This window comes from Lissotriton vulgaris, chromosome 1_1 (assembly GCF_964263255.1).
Source record: "Lissotriton vulgaris chromosome 1_1, aLisVul1.2, whole genome shotgun sequence".
Lineage (NCBI taxonomy): Eukaryota > Metazoa > Chordata > Amphibia > Caudata > Salamandridae > Lissotriton > Lissotriton vulgaris.
In genome coordinates, this window is record NC_141685.1 from 1819899066 (window position 1) to 1819920613 (window position 21548).

The 21548-nt window shown below is 45.4% G+C and overlaps 1 protein-coding gene across 1 annotated transcript in view; it reads left to right on the forward strand.

Annotated features, from left to right (window-relative positions):
* Window positions 1–21548, forward strand: part of C1_1H12orf42 (chromosome 1_1 C12orf42 homolog) — a 1726734-nt gene that overhangs the window by 1098403 nt on the left and 606783 nt on the right. Inside the window, exon 9 of the mRNA XM_086933179.1 lies at window positions 10803–10971. Coding sequence (XP_086789305.1) covers window positions 10803–10971 — 169 coding nt within the window. The remainder of the gene's footprint in view (window positions 1–10802; window positions 10972–21548) is intronic.

Below are 21548 nucleotides of genomic sequence, written 5' to 3' on the forward strand. Positions count from 1 at the left end.
AGTTTTACAATGCCCAATGTACTACAAAGTCAATCGTGTAATCATAGCAAAATAAAATTCACTACTACATGTGCTTAAGTCGTGTCCATGAGGCAGAAAAAATATGGCTTGCTAGGTAAAAAAACAACAACAGCAGAAAGACACAAAGACTGGCTACCCCAGTATAGAAATTTACCACAGTGGGATGCTGTCAATGAATCGTCACTTATCCAAACCAAGGATTCAATTGTGTATGATGACAATGATCCTTTGAGAAAGGTGTGACAAACGACCGCATTTGTCGAGGTAAATGGGAATTACTTGTCATTATATCTTCTTATCAAAATAGCAAAGCCAAGAAAGAGCGGAACAGACATTCCTTCGGAGGTTGTAGACAGAGTTGAACAACTGTTCAGAGTGTATGGTAACATTTTTTACCGTCTCATCACTGAACCCCATGGTATTGCATCGTTCAGTCCTGTTAGGTGTGTAGAAAGGCGGTAAACCCATCTTTGTTCCTTCTCAAAGATACTGTTCTCATTGGTTTGGTTGAACTGTTCTATAACCGTCCATCTAAGATCATTTGGACAATGGCCATGTTCTAAAAAATGGGCAGTTAGTTTTGTGGTACTCTTGTGGCACCTCACATTGCTGCGGTGTTCACAAATGCGCAATTTTACTTTTCTCGTGGTCATTCCCACATATCGGAGACCGCAGGGGCAAGTCACGAGGTAAATGACATTGCACGAGTTGCAATTAGTGTGTCCCCTAAGATGCCAAAGTTTACCTGCCTCAAGATTGAGTGTTTTTGTAGCTGTGGTAAGGTGACACACACTGCATCCTCCGCATGGTTAATGCCCAGTGACCGGGGGCAAACTCCATGTAGTGAGTACATTATTGTCCCGAATGGAACCTGGACACTTTGGTCGGGTATGAATTAGTGCATCTTGTAAGCTCCTCTCGCGTTTATAGGAGAACAGAGGTTTCTTCCATTTTCGGCCATTACTCGTCAGGATTCGCCAATGTTTTCCCACGCATCGGCTCACTGCATTCGAGATGTTACTATAGGTTGTCACACATGTTAAAGGTGGCTCAACTTCTCTGTCTTTGTTATAGTCCTCCAAAAGGGCTTCTCGATTTTGGCTCTTTGCCCTCTTACGGCTTTTTTTCAAAATTCCTTCGGGGTAACCTCTTTTTAGTAGTTTGTTTGTCAGGTCTTCTGCCTGTATGTTAAAATCATCAAGGTTACTACAATTCCTACGAATTCGTAGGTATTGTCCAAATGGTAAATTCTCACGCAAAGAGCGTGGATGAAAGCTCGTATAGTGAAGTAAGTTATTTTTACTTGTGGGCTTGTAGTAGGTTTTTGTAGCTAGGAGGTCCCCTTCTCTAGATATAGTGATGTCTAAAAAGACAATGGAGCTAGGATGGTACTGGTAGGTGAATTTCAAGTGTGGATCACAGGTATTGACCCAGTCAAAGAATGCCACGAGACTCTCCTCAGAGCCCTGCCAGATTAAAAGCACATCATCACTGTGCACAGCTCACAAGGCAATCTACGGTCTGGCACCCGCCTACATTAAAGATCGCTTGGTGGTGTACAGTCCAATGAGAATTCTTAGATCCTCAGATTCTCAGTTATTGGTCTGTCCCCGGTACAAACTTGTAACCAAGGGAGGGAGAGCCTTCTCTGTGTTAGTCCCCCAGTTATGGAACACGCTACCTGAGAGCTGCGCAGGGAAGGGAACCTCCTACGGTTTAGAAAGGTGCTAAAACACTGCTGTTTAGAAGAATCATGAGTGCTATATAGGCCAGTAGATGCCTTTTATTCTGTGATTGCCAAGTTATTGTTCTTACCACCGATTTCCGAGCGCCTAGAGACCTGCAGGTGATTGGGCGCGATACAAATCCAAAATAACAATAACAATAACAATAACACTGTACCTCTGCCACAGGATAACATTGAGAGTGTAGGGTTTGGTACCAGCCAGGATATGTGTCTTCTCAAAATTATGCATGTACAAACCAGCAATGCTCGGGGCAAAAGTGCTGCCCATCGAAGTACCCGTCTTTTGTAGGTAGATGGTATCCTCGTATTGAAAAAAATTGCGCTTAAGGGCTAGAGTGGCACATTCCATAACAAAAGTACGGGAGGTCGTATATTCCCACGTGGTGTTTTCTAGGACATCCGCCAGAACTTTCAAAGTAGCATCCTGCGGGATGCAGGTGTACAAACTTTCTATGTCTAAGGAGACAAGAAAGGAAGGCTCATCAGGCATTTGAACATTTCGGAGTAAAGACAACAGACTTTTAGTGTCCTTGACATATGTGCTGGTAGACTGAACTAATGGCTTGAAAAAGAAATCACAATACTTAGAAAGTGGCTCCAATAGTGAGCCAATTCCCGACACAATCGGTCTTCCCAGAGGGGGAAGCCGATTTTTGTGGGTTTTTGGTAAAGTGTAAAAGCATGGAATTTTACCTTCTGATTTAGTAAGGAAATCTGCTTCATGTTTATTTATATAAAGAAGTGTGGCTCAATGCTTAGAGCGGCAGACCTTGATGCAGAACGCTGGCCAGGGACCAGGGTTCGATTCCCGCCTCGGCGGGTTTCGGGCTTAAATTCCTCTGACCGGATATTCTCGCCTCAGTGCCGATTCTAAGCATGGGTCCCACGCTGCAACTCTGGGCAATAGCTTGCTTAGTCTCCACAAAGGCCCCCTGATACACAAGGGATGCCTGGTTTCACCATGGGATGCCCAGGAGTGGACACCCCACATGGAAAAGCCAGGAGGGGTTCCCTTGTGGTAGGAGTACAAGCGCCGGGATGCCTCCGGGTCACTGTTCGCGCTATACAAATACGCCACATTTACATTTACATATAACCATCCCGTTCCACTGTCATAACCAGCTCCATTATTTCATCTCTCAGGAAGGGCGAAGGGTCTTGTTGGAGAACCGCATAACTTGTTGTATCCCCCAAAAGGCGTTTGCATTCTAGGTCATAGGCGGTGGCGTCTTGGATAACAATGCCACCCCCCTTGTCCACACTTTTGATGACTATTTCCTTATTTTTCTGAAGTTCATTGATGGCCTGATATTCACTGGCCGTCGGATTCTTAAATAAAGAGGGCTCTGCCATTGATTCCACTTCCTGAAACACTGCCTGCTCGAAAGCAATGATATCTGCAGGCACATGATGTGTTGGGGGAGTGAAAGTTGACTTAATCCTAAATTCTGTGACACTTTGTGCGGTCTGACTTTCAATTGTCTCCTGGAGCTCAAAGAAGGATTTCAACCTAAGTTTTCTGAAGAAATCGCTAAGTTCGCATTGTAATTTAAAGCGATCAAGCCGTGGCATAGGTATAAAGCCAAGATCCTTCTCCAAAACTGAGGTTTGATCTGCACTCAGAAAAAATCTAGATAGATTTGTGATCAGGGTTTTGCACTGCTTGGGCCCGCCCTCTGTTCCTGGGTTTTGCTCCGTGTGTTCTCCCCTACGGAGTCTGTCATTCCCCAGTGCACTTTGTTCCCTCCTCTCATTCTGCCCCTGCCTCTGCGGCCAAACTCTAAAAAAAGGCTGAGGGTACATATTTTGTTGAAAATGTTGAGGAGGTGGAGCGAAGTGTGGATTCCAGACCATTTTTGGTGGGTAGGGTGGGTGGTTATATGGACTGATATGAAAGCCTCCAGTTCCCTGTTGTTGTTACAGGAACCATTGTGGGAGGCACTAATAGTACCCCACCTCCTCAACATTTTCAACAAAGTATGTACCCTCAGCCTTTTTTAGAGTTTGGCCGCAGAGGCAGGGGCACACCGTCAACACAATAGATCCCTCTATCCCAGGAACATTGTTCTGAAGGAGATTATTGAAGGCAATAAGATTAAGTTTAGACCTATGTCGAAATGATGTAGTAGGAACCTTATCCAAGCTGGACAGATCAGCAGGAACTAAAAAATAAATGGACCAATTTAAAGGAATTGGTGGATCAACAAGGAGTGAGTACAAGGGGAAAACAAGCATTTCCAATGCAATATGTCTCACATTTACGCTTGTTTAAGCTATTGGCATTGTAAATGACAATGCCTTTTATTTACGTTTTAAAAACCAAAACATAAATAAAAGGCATTGTCGTTTACAATGCCAATAGCTCAAACTCACGTAAATGCGAGACCTATTGCATTGCAAATGCTTATTCTGCAAGGAAGTGCTGCACATCTCTTTGTACTATACCACCTCTGCGTATATAAGTAAAACGTGGATGCCCACTCTCTGTAATCTACTACCTATATGTATGAGAGAATGTGAACACCTACTCTGTGCGCCACTTCTCTCCTATATCTGAGGGTGATAGTGCACAAACACCCTCCTAACTTCACTCTGTCTTTGTAAACAGGAGTGCTGTGCATCTCTAAGGGCTGTACCGCCTGTGTACATGAGGGAATGGTGCACACTCACTCTATACTGCATCACCTATGTGTTTAAGGGGTGCACTGCATATGCATTCTCTTTACTGCACGCCCTCTTTGTAGATGGGATTGCTGCGCACCTCTCGGTGCTGAGATGCGTTTGTGCCTATGAGGAAATGGTGTACACCCACTATCGGTGTGGGTCTCCAGGATGGCTGAAGGACTAGATCCAGAGTGCTCTCTTTACAGCATGCCCTCTTAGTGTAAGGAAGTGCTGCACACCTCTTGGCGCTGTACGACCTGTATACATGAGGGAATGGTGAACACCGTCTCCAGTAAATCTAAGGGGTCTAGAGTCATCAGGGAGGGCATCCTGGTGTGGAGCAGTTGTGAGTCTAGACACATTTAATGCCAGGGAGGGCTACTAGAAAATCCAGCTCCTATGTGTAGCTTTAGGTCGTTCCATGCTTTAGGAGTGCTAGCCGGTGTAAAATACTAGTTTAGCTTAAAAAAGCATTAAGTTTACAATCAACAATACACTAAGAAATATCCAAGTTATGTTTTTGAAGGGAATGACAATCCAGGGTAATAAACCAAAATGTTACTTGCCTGGGTTACGCTGGTTGAGCGAAAGCTTGAGGACCATGATTATCAACTTCCGGTGCAAGTGTAAATTTGCATCTGTGACAAAGTAACTTGCATTGTAATCGGGGAAAGCTATGCATGCAGTCTTTTGGGGCTGCTGAGAGGCATGCCAGTAGCTGAAAAGTAAAATATATATGCCAAGTAGTAGCAAGTAGTAGATTTAGAGGCAAGGTCTCTGGCCCCTGGGCCTGTTCGGGTGTAAATAGGCAGAGGCGAGCTTGCCTTGGGTGCGCCATTGGCAGGCCAGCAGCATGTCCACTGCGTATATGTGCACTGCCTCTATTTTTATGGTGAGTGAGCCTTGTGTAGGAGGCATAGACAGGATACTAGAGCGTAGCTCTAAAAGGGAGCCCCTAAAATGGAAACCAGGAAAGCAAAAAATACATGGAAACCAGGAAAACAAAAGTAAAATAATGACAAAACCTAAGATTCCGCCCAGACACACATTAGATTTCTTAAAAGCAAAATCAGTGGCTGCTGGACCTGGAATTAGGTCAGAGACTCCTATGTTCTGCACCACTGCAAGCTCAACATTATAAGACTCTCTATTTCTTATATCATACGCCAGCCAGGATAGCACAGTGGGGTGGTACAAATGGGATTACATGTCCAAGGTGTGATAGCGACGAAGCTGACCTCATCCATATGCTTGCGAGCTGCACTCATTTGAAAACCACTTGTGAGGAAATAGAAACATTTCTTAATAATACATTGAGGATAGAAATCATACTTACTCCAGCAGTGGTGATGCTTGGAATTAATCAAAATGCTTCCAGTGCAGCTTATGAATACTTTATATTTGTAGCTATGGCCGTTTTGAGATTGTGTATTACCTCAGCTTGGCTGGATCGCGTACCTCCTACATTCCACCAATGGTTAATGAGGCTTTTGAATATATATAATCTTGAAAAAGCTATTTATGCTAGGAAAGGGGCAACCAGTAAGAAAATTGGTAAGGAAATATGGGATCCTATTCAAAGATGGAGAGATATAGATCCAGGGTAGGTTTATTAAAGCTGTGAATCCTTGATTGATTTATCTGTCTAAGGTATATGATTTAATTATGTCTTTATGTTTAAATGAAAATATAAGGGATTATAGTATGAATGTTTAAGTTTTCAAATTGTACATACGTGTGGACCATCTAAATCTGGATCTGATAGTATTTTGCGTTATTATTAGTTGGTTTTTTTTTGTATATATTCCTTTTATCGATTTGGATGTTAACTTCTAATATCCTGTATGTATATTCTTCTTTTTCATTGATGTGCTATGTACCCATATAAAATGGGGGAAAAAAAACCCAATAAAAATACTTAAAAAAAAAAAGGAAACCAGGAAAACAAAAGTAAAATAATGACAAAACCTAAGATTCCGCCCAGACACACATTAGATTTCTTAAAAGCAAAATCAGTGGCTGCTGGACCTGGACTGGACATATGAGTCTCCAAGTGCCTCCCTTGAAATCCTGTAGGGCTTAAGAAGTGCACTTCTTTGGTGAATTGGGACTTACAGCCACATGCATCAAAGGAAATTGCATTCGCAAACGGTGTGAATCGCAAAATTCAGCCATTTGCTAATGCAATTTCCATTTTTGGGATGCATTAACATTTTAGTAAGTTTAGCAAATTAAGAAATCGCAAAATTGCGATTTCTTAAATTGCGATAGCATTTAAGGAATCTCAAATTGAGATTCCTTAAATGCAATGCATCAAACTTTAAAAATGTGCGAATTCGCAAATAAAGGGAGCAAATTACCATGAAGATGACCTTCATGGTAATTTGCGAAAACTTTGAAAAATGCACTAAAGTGCATTTTTCAAAGTTCCATTTTACACACACACATGCCCTTGGGGCATGTGAGTGTGCAAAATGTACTCCTAAGCAGATTTCAGGGGTGCACAGGGTGTCCTTTGGACACCCCTGCACCCTTGACATTGCATTCTTAATTTGCGAATTTTCAATGGTGAATTGAAAATTAAGAATGTCTTTCCATTCATTCCTATGGGCCTTTAGGCCCGTAGGAATGGATGGGGAAGTATTCCTTAATTGCGATTCTCAATTAGAGAATCGCAATTAAGGAATTTTAAGAAATCACTATTTTTATAGCGATTTCTTGATGCATTGCATTTTGCAATTCCTTAATTGCGATTCCTTATTTTTCGCAATTAAGGAATCGTAAAATGCAATATTGATGCATGTGCCTGCTAAAGTGCTAAAGTCAGAAGGTAAAGTCTTTTTCCAGGACGAACCTGGTTAGTGTATCCGACTTTTTGTTTCTAGTTCTCAAAATTTGTTTTGGGTTTTATGCCTTTTTGCATTTCAAATTTGTTACGGTGCTATTACTGCATAAATATTTTACACATCGCCTCTAAGCTACGCCTCTTTGCCTGTGCAATAGCTACCAGAGGGAGTGGTTTGAGCACAGGTTAATTTAGTGACTTTAGTAGTTCATCCTGGCGAGGATTGTCATCAATAATTGAAGTAGGTACTTACATCCCTCAACTAATAACCCAATTTTTAACACTGGCCAAAACACAGATCGCTACAGCGAGTGCATTAATCACCAGAATTAACTTGATATCATTTGTATCCCCTGAAAACGAGTGGGCTCACAAAGATCTCTGCAGCAGGAGTTTTTAAGATGTAAGATGTTTTATAATGCAGCACGACCCAAGTTTGCCACCCGGTGTATCACCACTGGTTGCACTGCCCCAAAGCAAGCACTGGGGCAACCCATCCAGTAGTCTCTTCCCACAGATTCTGATAGTGGAGGAAGGGCACAATTTGTTTTTCAAAACTTCTTGAGGCTCATGAAATGTGAAGTTTACAAAGTGTTTTTGTTTTTTTGAGTGAGCACTTCATTCGCACTTTGCAGCAGTGGCAAAACCTTTCCATTGATGTTAACAACTGTGTGAAACAGCAGTGTCCCTTAAGAGGCCCAACTCTTTGTATTGTCCAGAACTCCTGCCTTGTTAATCACACAGAGGTCACAGTGGCGAGGCCCCTGCCTTCCAACTCCCTATACAATGTCCTTTGGGTCAGCCCCTTCCAGATTCCAGTGTCCTTCCAGCCACAAACCCCCTGGCTTGCCTCATCCTCTGCCTGCCTCTTCCTTGAGATTGGGTCCTGTATAGCTTTCCTTTCACATAATGTTTTACCTTTCAGAGGCAGGGCATCCTAGGCTTAGGAAACAGCCCTGTTGAGTGGAAATGGTGTCGGGCCTCACTAATGTGATATTTCTCTAAACTTGTACAACTGTGCATGTACAGAAAAATCTTTGGTCCACCCCTAATTGTAAGACTCAAAGTAAATATATAGTCAACCAATTTCTGATCAAGACATCGTTTTCGTAACACACATGAAATGGTGTACATCAGAGAATGTGGTGTTTCTTAAACAAATAAAACACACGTGGTAAAATATAAGTAGAGACCAGTTTTTTTTAAAGAAAAAATGTGACAAAAAAAGGTAGGTGGACTATCAGTATTCTAGTAAAATACTGTCCTTCTGCCTTGCATTACGTCTTTCTATTATCACCGTTTCGAACTTAGTGAATTATTTGGCCTGAAATGTAAGCACCTTCTAACGAGCAGAAGTTCCACAGTCCTTCTACTTGGTCCTTTTTAGATGATATGTTAACTCTTTTACTAAAATAATTAAAAAAGACTCATGCGACATACATTAATGCCACGTGATTGATTCAGTCATTAGTTGTCAGTGCAATGGTTTAACGTGCCAGCTCATTACTTTGTGTGACCACTTTGCTGTCTTTTTATCTTTGCCCTGGGCTGCCCATTTGTCGAAGGGGTAAAAAAATGCTTGTGCTTTCTTTGGCTCTTTCCCGCAAATACTTTTTATCTAGACAGTTCCAAACATTTTGTCATCTAAGTGGAAGCCCATTTATAAAATATTGTATACATTTTATCCCACAATTATTTTCTAATCCATTAATAATGCTAACTTGCAAGCATCACTATAGCTGCAAAAATATCACTCATGATGGAGCATTTTTTTGAACTCCAAATATAGTAGGAGAACTGGAGAAAATGAGTGGGGAGCTTATGATTCCAGTAATGATCAGAACATACGTTGTACCTTGCCTGGACTTTGATAAATACCCTGGCAAAGTACTTGATAACCAAATTTGCTCCTGTTAGACGGGATCTTCCGAGGGAAGGCCCACTGCAACTGCCAGATTTATGACTCCTTCTCTTGAAATCTCTTGGCCTCGTTTTGAAAACCTATCAGTGGATAGCTTTGTGAGGCTCACGGCAACTAGAAATGCGTGTGTTCCCGTGCAGCCTCTTGCTCTGCTAAACAAATTGAAAAAATGCAGCGCATTATTGAATCAACTCTATGTTAGGTGGTAAATCAATTCTTGGCATGTGGTACTGCGCAAAGGGTATTTAGGAGTTAGCAGAGGTATCTCTGTTCCTAAAAACGTCAACTGTGGATTTGGAATAACTTTCTCTCTGATGGTTGCTCGACTGAAACTGAATTTAAAAACGTGCACATCACACATCTTGAGGTCTGCTCAGATTGCATTTGCTTTTGATCCATTTAGAAACACATTGAAATCCCTTTCTGGTGAACATACCCCCTTCCATGGCACGGTGAACTTGCTATTTAGAGTTAACTTTGGTAAACAACCAGAAAAAACATAGACAGTTAGGATATGTACCTGCTCTTTCGATTGTATCTTCCTTTTGGCATGCCTGGATGTGTGGCTGCTCCATTTAAGTGTGGGCGGCCCAGTTGCAGACCGCAACATAATTTGCAGTCCACCAGTAGAAATCACTTAACAAGTGCAAACAGTTTCTGTGGGAACTAGTATAGATAGGGGCATATTTACATGTTCTGGCGCATCTCTGCAAATCAGCAGGGATGCGCCAGAACAGATGCGTCATGCAATCCCCTCCTTCCGCCACCACAGATGCGCCGCATTTAGAATGCGGCGCACCATGGTGCAAGGAAGGGAAGATGCGTGACGCATCTTGTGGCGTATGGGCAGCACATTGCTGGAGTCACGTCGCAAGCACGACGCAACTCCTGCAATGCACATGGGCCACCCATACTCAACGTGGTGCGTCACTCCTTACGCCTGCGCAGCAGCGTCGTAAAACTCACTCAGTGAAATATTGTAGATTTCACTGCGTCAGTTTTACGGGGCTTTCCGGCGAAGGAACGCCCACCTGGGACAGAACGCCCACATGAAACATGGCACAGGTTTCATGTGGCGCAGGGCTTTACAACGTGACGCATCTGCCTAGATGCGTTACGTTGTAAATAAGTCACAACGTGGCGCATTGTTTACGCCGCCGCTGCGTCACAAAAGTGACGCAACGGCGGCGTAAAAGTGTCACAAGGGGCTTGTAAATCTGCCCCATAGACTTTTCTGAATAGGAAATATAGGACACAATTAGATGATGTTGTAACAGCCCATGAGTTCTGCAGGAATTTCGAACATTTTAACATCCTTTTTTACACCATGGCATGTAGGACTCGTCGACATGTGTTGTTAGCCTGTCTAAGCCTCTCATTTAGAACATTGCTGTAAGAGGGTTACTGCTGGTTTTCCAGCCAAAATGTCATTAAGCTGTGGTGTCATGATGATTGTCGGCAGTGTGTCAATGGGTCAGACTATACAAACTCTCTCACTCGATTTCCTTCCATTTTTACTGCTCTGAATGAGGCCCACAGTTATGTTTTAAAACATTGTTCAATCCTACCTTGTACTATTGTTGTGTTCTACCTTTTTGCTACAGTCCCAGTCACAGAATCCATCCGACCTAATGAATATTTGCCCGGACTCGCCCTCTGGTTCTTCTGCTCGCCTTCTTGATGTTGCGTCCTTCCACAATGCAGAGCGGCCCTTCGATCTCACAGAATCCTCTCCTCGAGAGCAGCGGGACACGCCCACCTCTGAGTCCACAGGTACTTTGCATTCACTTCATTGACCAGTAATGCTTCCCACTAGTGCCTAACTTTGAACACCGACATAAAAAAGAGCCCAAGTTGTGTTAGGTTCTACCCCTTGCACTGCTAAATCAATTACTTGCAGTGCAAAGTGACAATGTTTGTGTTTTTTTCCTGTTTAGGACTTGAATATGTGCTCTTAAAATGCATTTAAGAATAGAGGTTTAAACGGCTGCTTAAAATTATCTTATTAAGGATTGAATCTTATTTAATCCACCTTGACGAAAAAAACATAAGAAAAGAAAGCTTCAGTTTTAAATTGCGTGATAACATGGAAAATGTCTCTTACCATATTTCATGACAGACGCCTGTTTCCCGTCAACCGAGCACAAGCAGTTTCTACTTGATTTATTTCCTATTTACCGTGCCTTGTGTTTGCCCTCTCCACAAGAGGGCTCGAGATACATTTACTGAATGAGTAATAGCTAACATGGAATCCGAATACACTGAGTGGCATCCGACTGTACTGCAAACCGTGGCACGAAGAGCGAGGACGCGAAAGCTGATCCCTAAGCCCCATATGATGTATGTGAACAGTTTAACCAAGCTGCGCGTGAATCAAAGTGCACACTTCAAACGGATTAAATGTAAGCGTTGTTTGAAGGAGAGAGGAGAGCTGGGCTGTACATCATGTCACACCAGCGTGCGTTGAGAGTAGTTGTACCTTTCTGGTCCCTACAAAGGAAGGGGTCTCTGTATTTATCCGCGTTAGTGGTTCTTAACTCAATGAAAATGGAATGAGATTAACTGGACTTCACCACTAAATTATGTACCAGTATTAGGCATGCCACCATCGCACTTGCTCAGATTAGATGCCCTAGGGGCATTTGCTGGGGAGATGTGCCAGCTCGGGTTCATATATTCTATTACAAGGGACAGTTTTGAAGCCAGAGGCGGTTTGAAATGTCGGAAGATGGGGAAAGTCCAGTTTCATTCCACAAAGACATATACACCAGCAAACATATGACGTCTGCTTGTTGGTGCGGTGTGTTGTCATCTAGGGCCAGATGTAGGTGTTCAAATACCGGTCGGAAACGGACGAAAATACCGATTTTCGGCCGTTTCCGACCGGTATTTGGACATTGGTATGTAGGGCTTTGAAAAACATACAGATTCGGTAATTTTACGGAATCGGTAATTTTACCGATTCGGTAAAAAATACCGAATTTTTACCTACATCAGATTTACAGATTCTAAAATACCGAATCGGTAAAATTCGGTATTTTAGAATCAGTAAAAATGATTTACCTACATCTAGCCCCTAGTTCCTTTCCACTTGGTACCTTCCCCCACCCCCTCCTCCCTTTTATACCTTAGAATGTTCCTACAGTTAGGTCTGAAGCTTGCCTTAGAAGGTTGATATGAATCTTGAGGGGCAAGCAGGCTGTGACGGCTGTGGAGCAGTGGAGACGACCAATAAAGCCTATCTCTTGTATCCTGAGCGGCGCCCACCATGCCTAGGGGAAGGGCGCCCTTAGTAGCACCACGGGGCTGAGCCTCCTCTGGGGCCCTGGAAAGGGGAGGGCTGGCTATGGAAAGGCTGGTCATGGTGATGTCATGGAGAGGTGGCACAGAAAATGAAAAAAACGTAGCAGGTATTTAAGGTTGTGCCCAGGGAGATTCCTTCTCTTTGTCCCTTATGACCACAGCATGGCTACAGAAGCGTTGTCGACCACCCACCCACTCACCAGGCAGACGAGCAAGGCTTCACAGAGGCGGAAGAGGAGCGCTGATAGTTAACAACAAAGGAGGATGCACAACAATAGAGGTGCAGCCATTCGATGGACCCCAGGAGGGGGTAGATTCCATGTGTGACTTGGGTAGGCGGGGACGAGGGTCTGACCTGCCGGTAGTCCTTGATTCTACTGCCCTAACCCGCAATGTATGGACTGAGTGCAATCTTGGGGATGCTGCATGTGTTCAGCTAACCCGGTGGGCCGGTGCGGTATGCGGTGCCCTGGATGTCAAGTAATGCAACTGTTGGCTGTAGCACGTTGGGGCTTGCCGGTGCAATGTGCGCAGCAGAATGGGACATTGATGGGCCGAGATGGCCGAGTTCAAGAGTTCAAATGTACGGCCAAGTTCTAGTGTATGGCCGATTTAAAAAGTTAAAGTGTAAGTTTGTACCTTATTTCCTTACTGTTGGCTCTAGCGCGTTGCGGCCTGCCGGCACAACGTGCGCAGCAGAGTGGGCGACTGGTGGGCAGAGACGGCAGAGTTACAATGTTCTGCCAATATCCAGCGTGCGGCCTAGTTCAAAAGTTAAAGTATAATGTCATACCTAATTTCCTTACTTCTGTTCACATGTTGATGCAGATAAAAGGGATGTTCTGAGTAATGATTATATACCCAAGAAGGATACCTATGTTTGTACTGGTCTGTGGTGAATAACTTGGATTGATCGAATAAAAGGCTACGCCACAGACAACATACCTTGATTCTTTGAGTTCTTCGGCATAGCGGGCAGTAAGGTGATGGAATTTGGGGAGGAGGGAATGTCTCATTGAACGCTTACTATGAGTGCAGTTTCTTTTTACACCTTCCTGCGCTACTAACTTTACAACACTGGTGACAATTTGGCTTGTGAAAGGGGGCATTTGCCGTCTCCTCCCCTTTTCTGTTTTCCACTTGTCACCTACTGGAACGGACTATTCCATGTTTACAGTGAAACATTCTTCCTGGGGTACTGTTTTTTTATTTTATCTCTTCATTAATTAAAAACATGCCTCTCCTAAGCTGTAACTTCCTGTCCGGAGCTCAAGGGGCTGTCTGGATTTCCTCTTCTCCTCCTCTCACTCTGCTGCTGGAAAGTCCACTTCATTTCAACTGCTTTGTGGTCTCCTCACCCCGTTGTCTGTCTTAACTGGTGGCAATATCCCGTAGCCTTCCTCTACCTGAAGGGACTTCTATCCTTCCTCGCTCCTTCCTCCTTACAGTAGCTGGGAGGAGGGTTGATTGTCAGCTCCATTGCTTACTACGCCGGTAGACGGACGCTTCTCCTTGAAGTCAGCTGATCGGAGGTGCCACCCTGTTTCTTCGGCTTCCGTCATAGGCAGACAGCTGATTGGGCGCCTCCGCATCTCTTCCTTGATTAACCCTGCCCATTGAGAAAAAAGTTTTCTTCTGATCTCACTCTGACGAGGGAGGCCCGCAGTGTCTAGCTTCTGCTGACAGGCACAGCTTGTACTTGTCTATCGTATCTACGGTGTCCACAGTGGCGTAACGAAACTTGAGGGGCCCCCCTGCAAACTACATGGAGGGGGCCCCCCTCCCATAATCCATGCCAGTCTAGAGCTCTCAGGCCAGCGACCCGCCATACTGCAGGGGATGCGGGGCTATTGTTACGCCACTGTCACCAATACAGCAGTTATAAGTAACACTGGATGGTGGAGTTAAAGGTTGGGCTTAATCTGCCAGCAGGCTATCATAGGTGGTGGTCCATTCATTACAAGGTCCCTGCCATCAGTACACCGAGGACGTTTGCCCAATTTTAGGTGGGTTTCCTGATTCAGACTCCTGTCATGATATACAACATCGGGCCCACTCATCGTTCAGTTTTGACAAAAGTGCATCCACTGCTCCTTCTCGTTTCCGTTTTAAAACATTAGAAAATGCGACAATGCAGTATTTGAAAAGCAGATATAACTACAAAGAGCACATTTTATTAATAGACAATAGCAATCTTAAGAGGCATTGTATAGCTTCATACACACTTTGACACCAATTCCATCAGTCTCTCTCTCTCTCTCTCTCTCTCTCTCTCTCTCTCTCTCTCTCTCTCTCTCTCTCTCTCTCAGTCAGTCTCTCTCTCTCAGTCAGTCAGTCAGTCAGTCTCTCTCTCTCTGTCAGCCTGTCAGCCAGTCGGTCTCTCTCTCTCTCAGTCAGTCCCTCTCAGTCAGTCTCTCTCTCTCAGTCTCTCCCTCTCTGTCAGTCTCTCTATCTCTCTCTTTCTGTCAGTCTCTCTCAGTCAGTCAGTCTGTCAGTCAGTCAGTCTCTCTCTTTCTCTCTGTCAGCCTGTCAGTCAGTCGGTCTCTCTCTCTCTCAGTCAGTCTCTCTCAGTCAGTCTCTCTCTCTCAGTCTCTCCCTCTCTGTCAGTCTCTCTATCTCTCTCTTTCTGTCAGTCTCTCTCAGTCAGTCAGTCTCTCTCTCTCTCTGTCAGTCCGTCAGTCAGTCGGTCTTTCTTTCTCTGTCAGTCTCTCTCAGTCAGTCTCTCTCTCTTAGTCAGTCTCTCTCCCTGTCAGTCCCTCTGTTTGTCAGTCTCTCTCTCAGTCTCTCCCTCTCTGTCAGTCTCTCTATCTCTCTCTTTCTGTCAGTCTCTCTCAGTCAGTCAGTCTCTCTCTCAGTCAGTCTTTCTCTTTCTGTCAGTCAGTCTCTCCCTTGCTGTCAGTCAGTCTCTCACAGACTCTCTCTGTCAATTTCTCTCAGTCAGCCAGTCTCTCTCTCTCAGTTAGCCTCTCTCTCTCTCTCTCTCTCTCTCTCTCTCTCTCTCTCTCTGCCAGTCTCTCTCTGTCAGTCTCTCTCTCTTATTCTCTCTCTCACTTAGTCAGTCTCTCTCTCTGTCGAAGACCCAGTCCCTCTCTCTCTGTCAGAGTTCTATTCTCTCTCTCTCTCTCTCTCTCTCTCTCTCTCTCTCTCTCTCTCTCTCTCTCTCTCTCTCTATCTCTCTCTCTCTGAGTCTCTCTCTGTCAGTCAGTCTCTCTCTGGCAGGCAGTCTCTCTATCAGTCAGTCTCTCAGTCAGTCAGTAATTCTCTCTTAGTCAGTCAGTCTCTCTCTCTATCAGTCCCTCTCTCTGTCAGTCTCTCTCTCAGTCTCTTTCTCTCTCTCAGTCAGTCTCTTTCCCTGTCAGTCCCTCTCTCTATCAGTCTCTCTGTCAGTCTCCCTCTCTCAGCCTCTCTCAGTCTCTCTCTGTCAGTCAGTCAGTCTTCCAGACAGGCTCTCTCTCGCCTCTGTCAGTCTCTCTCAGTCAGTCATTCTCTCTCTCTCTCGCAGTCAGCCAGTCTCTCTGAGTCAGTCTCTCTCTCTCTCAGTCAGTAACTCTCTCAGCCAGTCTCTCTCTCTCTGTCAGTCAGTCTCTCTCTCTGTCAGTCAGTCTCTCTATGAGAGTCTCTCTCTCTCTCAGTCAGTCTCTCTCTGCCAGTCAGTCTCTCTCTCTGTCAGTCAGTCTCTCTTTCTCTGTCAGTCTCTCAGTCTCTCTCTCTCTGTCAGTCTCTGTCAGTCAGTCTCTCTCTCAGTCAGTCTCTCTCTCTTTGTCAGTCTCTCTTTCAGCCAGTCAGTCTCTCAGTCTCTCTCTCTCTCTTAGTCCCTCTCTCCCAGTCAGTCTCTCTCTCTCCCAGTCAATCAGTCTCTCTCAGTCAGTCATTCTCTCTCTACCTCTGTCAGTCTCTCTCTCTCTGTCAATCTCTCTCTCAGTCAGTCTCTCTCTCTCCGCCAGTCAGTCTCTCTCGCAGTCAATCAGTCCATCTCTCTCAGTCAGTCAGTCTCTGCCTCTCTCTCTCAGTCTCTCTCTCTCTCTCACTCAGTCTCTCTCTCTGTCAGTCAGTCTCTCTCTGTCAGTCAGTCTTACTCTCAATCAGTCACTCTCTCTGTAAGTCAGTCTCTCTCTCTCTCAGTTAGTTTCTCAGCCAGTCAGTCTCTCTGTCAGTATTCAATCTCTGAGTCAATCAGTCTCTACTCTCTCTCCACTCTCTGTCTCTCCATGCTCTCTCTTAACTCTGTCCACTCTATCTCCACTGTCTCTCTCTCCACTCTCTCTCCACTGTCTCTCTCTCCACTGTCTCTCTCCACTTTCTCTCTCTCTCTACTCTCTCTCTCTCTACTCTCTCTCTCCACTCTCTCTCCACTGTCTCCCTCCACTTCCTCCCTCCACTCTTTCTCCACTCTCTCTCCTCTCTCTCTCCACTCTCTCTCTCTCCACTCTCTCTTTCTCCACTCTCTCTCGCTCACTCTCTCCACACTCTCTCCACTCTCTCTCTCTCTCCACTGTCTTTCTTCACTCTCTCTCCACTCTCTCTCTCTCTACTCTCTCTCCACTCTCTCTTTATCCACTCTCTCTCTCCACTGTATCTCTCTCTCTCCACTCTCTCCACTCTCTCTCCACTGTCTTCCGCCCCCTCTCTCCACCCTCTCTCACTTCTCTCTCTCTACTCTCTCTCCACTCTCTCTCTCTCCACTCTCTCTCCCCTCTCTCTCCACTCTCTCTCCTCTCCCTCTCCTCTCTCTCTCTCTCCACTCTCTCTCTAATCTCTCTCCACTCTCTCTCTTTCCACCATTTCTCCACTCTATCTCCACTCTCTCTCTCTCTACTCTCTCCACTCTCTCTCTCCACTCTCTCTCCACTCTCTCTCCACTCTCTCTACTCTCTCTCTCTCCACTATCTCTCTCCACTCTCTCTTCACTGTCTCTTTCCACTCTCTGTCTCTCCACTCTCTGTCTCTCCACTCTCCCTCGCTCACTCTCTCCACTGTCTCTCCATGCTCTCTCCACTCTCTCTCTCTCCACTATCTATCTCCACTCTCTCTCTACTCTCTCTCTCGCTCTCCACTGTCTCTCTCTACAGCCTCTCCACTCTCTCTACTCTCGCTCCACTCTCTCTCTCACTCTCTCTCCACTCTCTCCCTACTCTCTTTCTACACTCTCTCTCCACTCTCTCTCTCCACTCTCTCTAAACTCTCTCCACTCTCTCTCCAGTGTCTCTCTCTACTCACTCTCTCTCCACTCTCTCTCTCCACTCTCCCTCCACTGTCTCTCTCCACTTTCTCTCCACTCTCTCTCCACTCTCTCTCTCTCTCCACTCTCTCTCTCCACTCTCTCTCTCTCCACTCTCTCTCTCTCCACTGTCTCTCTCTCCACTCTCTCTCTCCACCCTCTCTTCCTCTCCACTCTCTTGCCAGTCTCTCCCACTCTATCTCACAAAGTAGTGTGCGTTGCCATGGGCGTCCACAGAAATGTTTCCATTGGGTGGGCAAATTATTAACTTCATCCTCATCCCCCTTGCACCCTTCTCGCCCTCCCACTTGCACCCTTCTCCCCTCCCCCTTGCACCCTTCTCACTCTGCGCCTTGCACCCTTTTCTACCTTGCACTATTCTCCTCTCTGCCTTGCACCATTCTCCCCTCTGCCTTGCACCCTTCTCCCCTCTGCCTTGCACCTTTCTCCCCTCTGCCTTGCACCCTTCTCCTCTCTACCTTGCACCCTTCTACTCTCTGCCTTGCACCCTTCTCCCCCTCTGCCTTGCACCCTTCTCTACCTTGCACCCTTCTCCTCTCTGCCTTGCACCCTTCTCCTTTCTGTCTTGCACCCTTCTCACCTCTACCTTGCACCCTTCTCCTTTCTACCGTGTACCCTTCTCCCCTCTGCTTAGCACCCTTCTCCCCTCTGCCTTGCACCCTTCTCCTCTCTGACTTGCACCCTTCTCCCCTCTGCCTTGCACCCTTTTCCCCTCTGCCTTGCACCCTTCTCTACCTTGCACCCTTCTTCCCTCTGCCTTGCACCCTTCTCCCCTCCCCATTGCACCCTTCTACCCCCTGCCTTGCACACTTCTCCCCTCCCCCTTGCACCCTTCTCTACCTTGCACCCTTCTCCCCTCTGCATTGCACCCTTCTCCTCCTCCCCGTTGCACCCTTCTTCCCTCTACCTTGCACCCTTCTCCCCTCCGCCTTGCACCCTTCTCTACCTTGAACTCTTCGTGTCTCTGCCTTGCACCCTTCTCCCCTCTGCCTTGCACCCTTCTCCCCTCTGCCATGCACCCTTCTCCAACTGCCTTGCACCTTTCTCCCTATCCGCTGCACCCTTCTCCCCTCTGCCTTGCACCCATCTCCTCTCTGCCTTGCACCCTTCTCCCCTCCACCATTCCTGGAGTGGGCTGCCACCATTTCAAAAGCATGATGGACTAGGGTCGGCCCTGACTGGGCCCACACCAGATGCACTGGCGTTCTGGGGCCCACCTGCGGACGCCCTCCTGGTGCATTCTAACAAGAGTGCTTACCTGAGGGCACCATTTTGCTGCCTCATCCCTTCTCATATGAACATTGCCATGGAGAATGCTGTCTCTGGGTCCCCCACCCCATTTTTAGGTCGAGCTGGTGTTGGAGCGCGAAGCGCTCCCGCCAGCGCGAGTTCTATAGTCACTGTGCTAACTGGCAAGGGAGATAGAGCTGTGAACGAGCGGCTACTGGCCTGTGCACGAGCCGATTATGCTCTGTGAACTCGCACGTCTCCAGAAGACGACGTGCTGCGCCAGAGCCGCCTCCAGCTTGTTTTAGATGCACTGAGTCATTAAAGAAGTGTTGCAGTTTTGGAAACATGTCATCTAAGGTTTCTTTTTTATTATACTTTATTTACAGAAGTAAGTCGTTTGTGCTTTTATTTTATGATTACTGGGACTGTCTTAATTATACAGCTTGCTTTAATCCTTGTTACTACTGAGTTCCGAAGTGGGGAAGTCTTCGATGAGCCGAGGCCTCTGGGTCATGGGCGGTAGAATCGTAAAGGTGATAGTGTGGCTTACTCGAACCAAAAAAAGTGTCTGAAAAGAAGTGGTGGATAATAAGATCGGCAAGGTACCAGGGCCTATCGTATATGGGTCTTTGAATAAACTGAGCCCATGTTTTTCGGATTCTTTGCAGTGCTTCCACTGTTATAATTATTTGTTCAAGAGCGGTGTGCTTGTCTTTGTACCACGTGCAGCTTTGTGTTGGTGCAGGTCGAGGTTTTGTGAGACTGCAGTAAGATGTTTACACAGTGACTCTCTCCCCTTACATTATACCAGGAGATATCGGAAAAATGAAACTTTATTGCGTGAACATTATTGTTAGAGTTTTGTAACCTCTATTCTTCATTAATGGTGTCGACCTACTTGTGTACAAATACAGTGTCTGTTTCTACCGTTACTTTATCATACTTGCATTGTTAGGCAGTTGTTTCGTCGTCTTCCTCCTACCGCCATGCCTTTGAATATCGAGTCAGGAATAGTTACTCTGCCGACGGAACACCTGCTCATGGCTTGGAGATGCTGTCCACCTTTTAGGAGCAATCGACATTAGTGGCTGCATTGTTCTCTTATTGGTTGTATCCTGTTTGAGTCCTCGGACTGTTCTCCTGTAATGGGACCGAAAAGGCTGTACTGTACAGTAATTACCCTTTTAGATAGTGCTGCATCCCAATCGGATGTTTCTTTTCTGCATATCTCGGTAATTTGTGCCATATTCTTTCCAGCCCCCGACCTAAGTTTACTTGAGTTCCCAGTTTGTTTTGTCATTTTCTTTACCTGTCTGCTGGTAAAATGTCTTGTAAGCTGCTTGACAATTCTTTCTCTCTTTCTCTCTTATATATATAATATATATCTCTCCTCGCCGGCTTGACCCCACCACCACCATCCTTCTTGACATTAGGCCAGAAGGTCGCCACCCACTTTGACTCCTATATCTGGTGTGTGTGTGTATGATTTCGGCAGGCTTATATGGGAGTGAAACCCCTGTGACATGTGCCAATCTCTGTTCTTTTCTGGTTCTCATGCCTCGTATATGGCAACGCTGTTGCCACTTTACCAAACTAATTGTACAGAACATTAGGGCCTGCGGTGAGCTAACCAGCTTCGAGAGACTGCTAAAGACATGGTTGTTTTAGATGTGCACGCCCACACAATTACACAGCACTCTAATGCAACATACACTCCAAATACCACTCAGTGCCACATAATTACACTCTACTCAGTGCAACACACACTCCACACAATACCACTCAGTGCCACATATTTATATGCTACATATTTACACTGCGCTCAAGGCAACATACACTCCAAATATCACTCAGTGCCACATAATTGCACACCACATAATTACACTGCACTCAATGCAACATACACTCCAAATACCACTCAGTGTCACATAATTACTACACTCCAAATCCCACTCAGTGCCACATAATTACACTGCACTCTGCAACATACACTCCAAATCCCACTCAGTACCACATAATTACACAGCACTCAATGCAACATACACTCCATATACCACTCAGTGCCACATAATTACACACCACATAATTACACTGCACTCAATGTCACATACACTCCAAATACCACTCAATGCCACATAATTACACACCACATCACTGCACTCAATGCAACAATCACTCCAAATACCACTCAATGCCACATAATTACACAGCACTCAATGCAACATACACTCCATATACCACTCAGTGCCACATAATTACACACCACATAATTACACTGCACTCAATGTCGCATACACTCCAAATACCACATAATTACACACCACATCACTGCACTCAATGCAACATACACTCCAAATACCACTCAGTGCCACATAGTTATATGCAACATAATTACACTGCACACAATGCAACATACATTCTAAATACCACTCAGTGCCAAATAATTACACTCTACTCAGTGCAACACACACTCCACACAATACCACTCAGTGCCACATAATTATATGCTACATATTTACACTGCGCTCAAGGCAACATACACTCCAAATATCACTCAGTGCCACATAATTACACACCA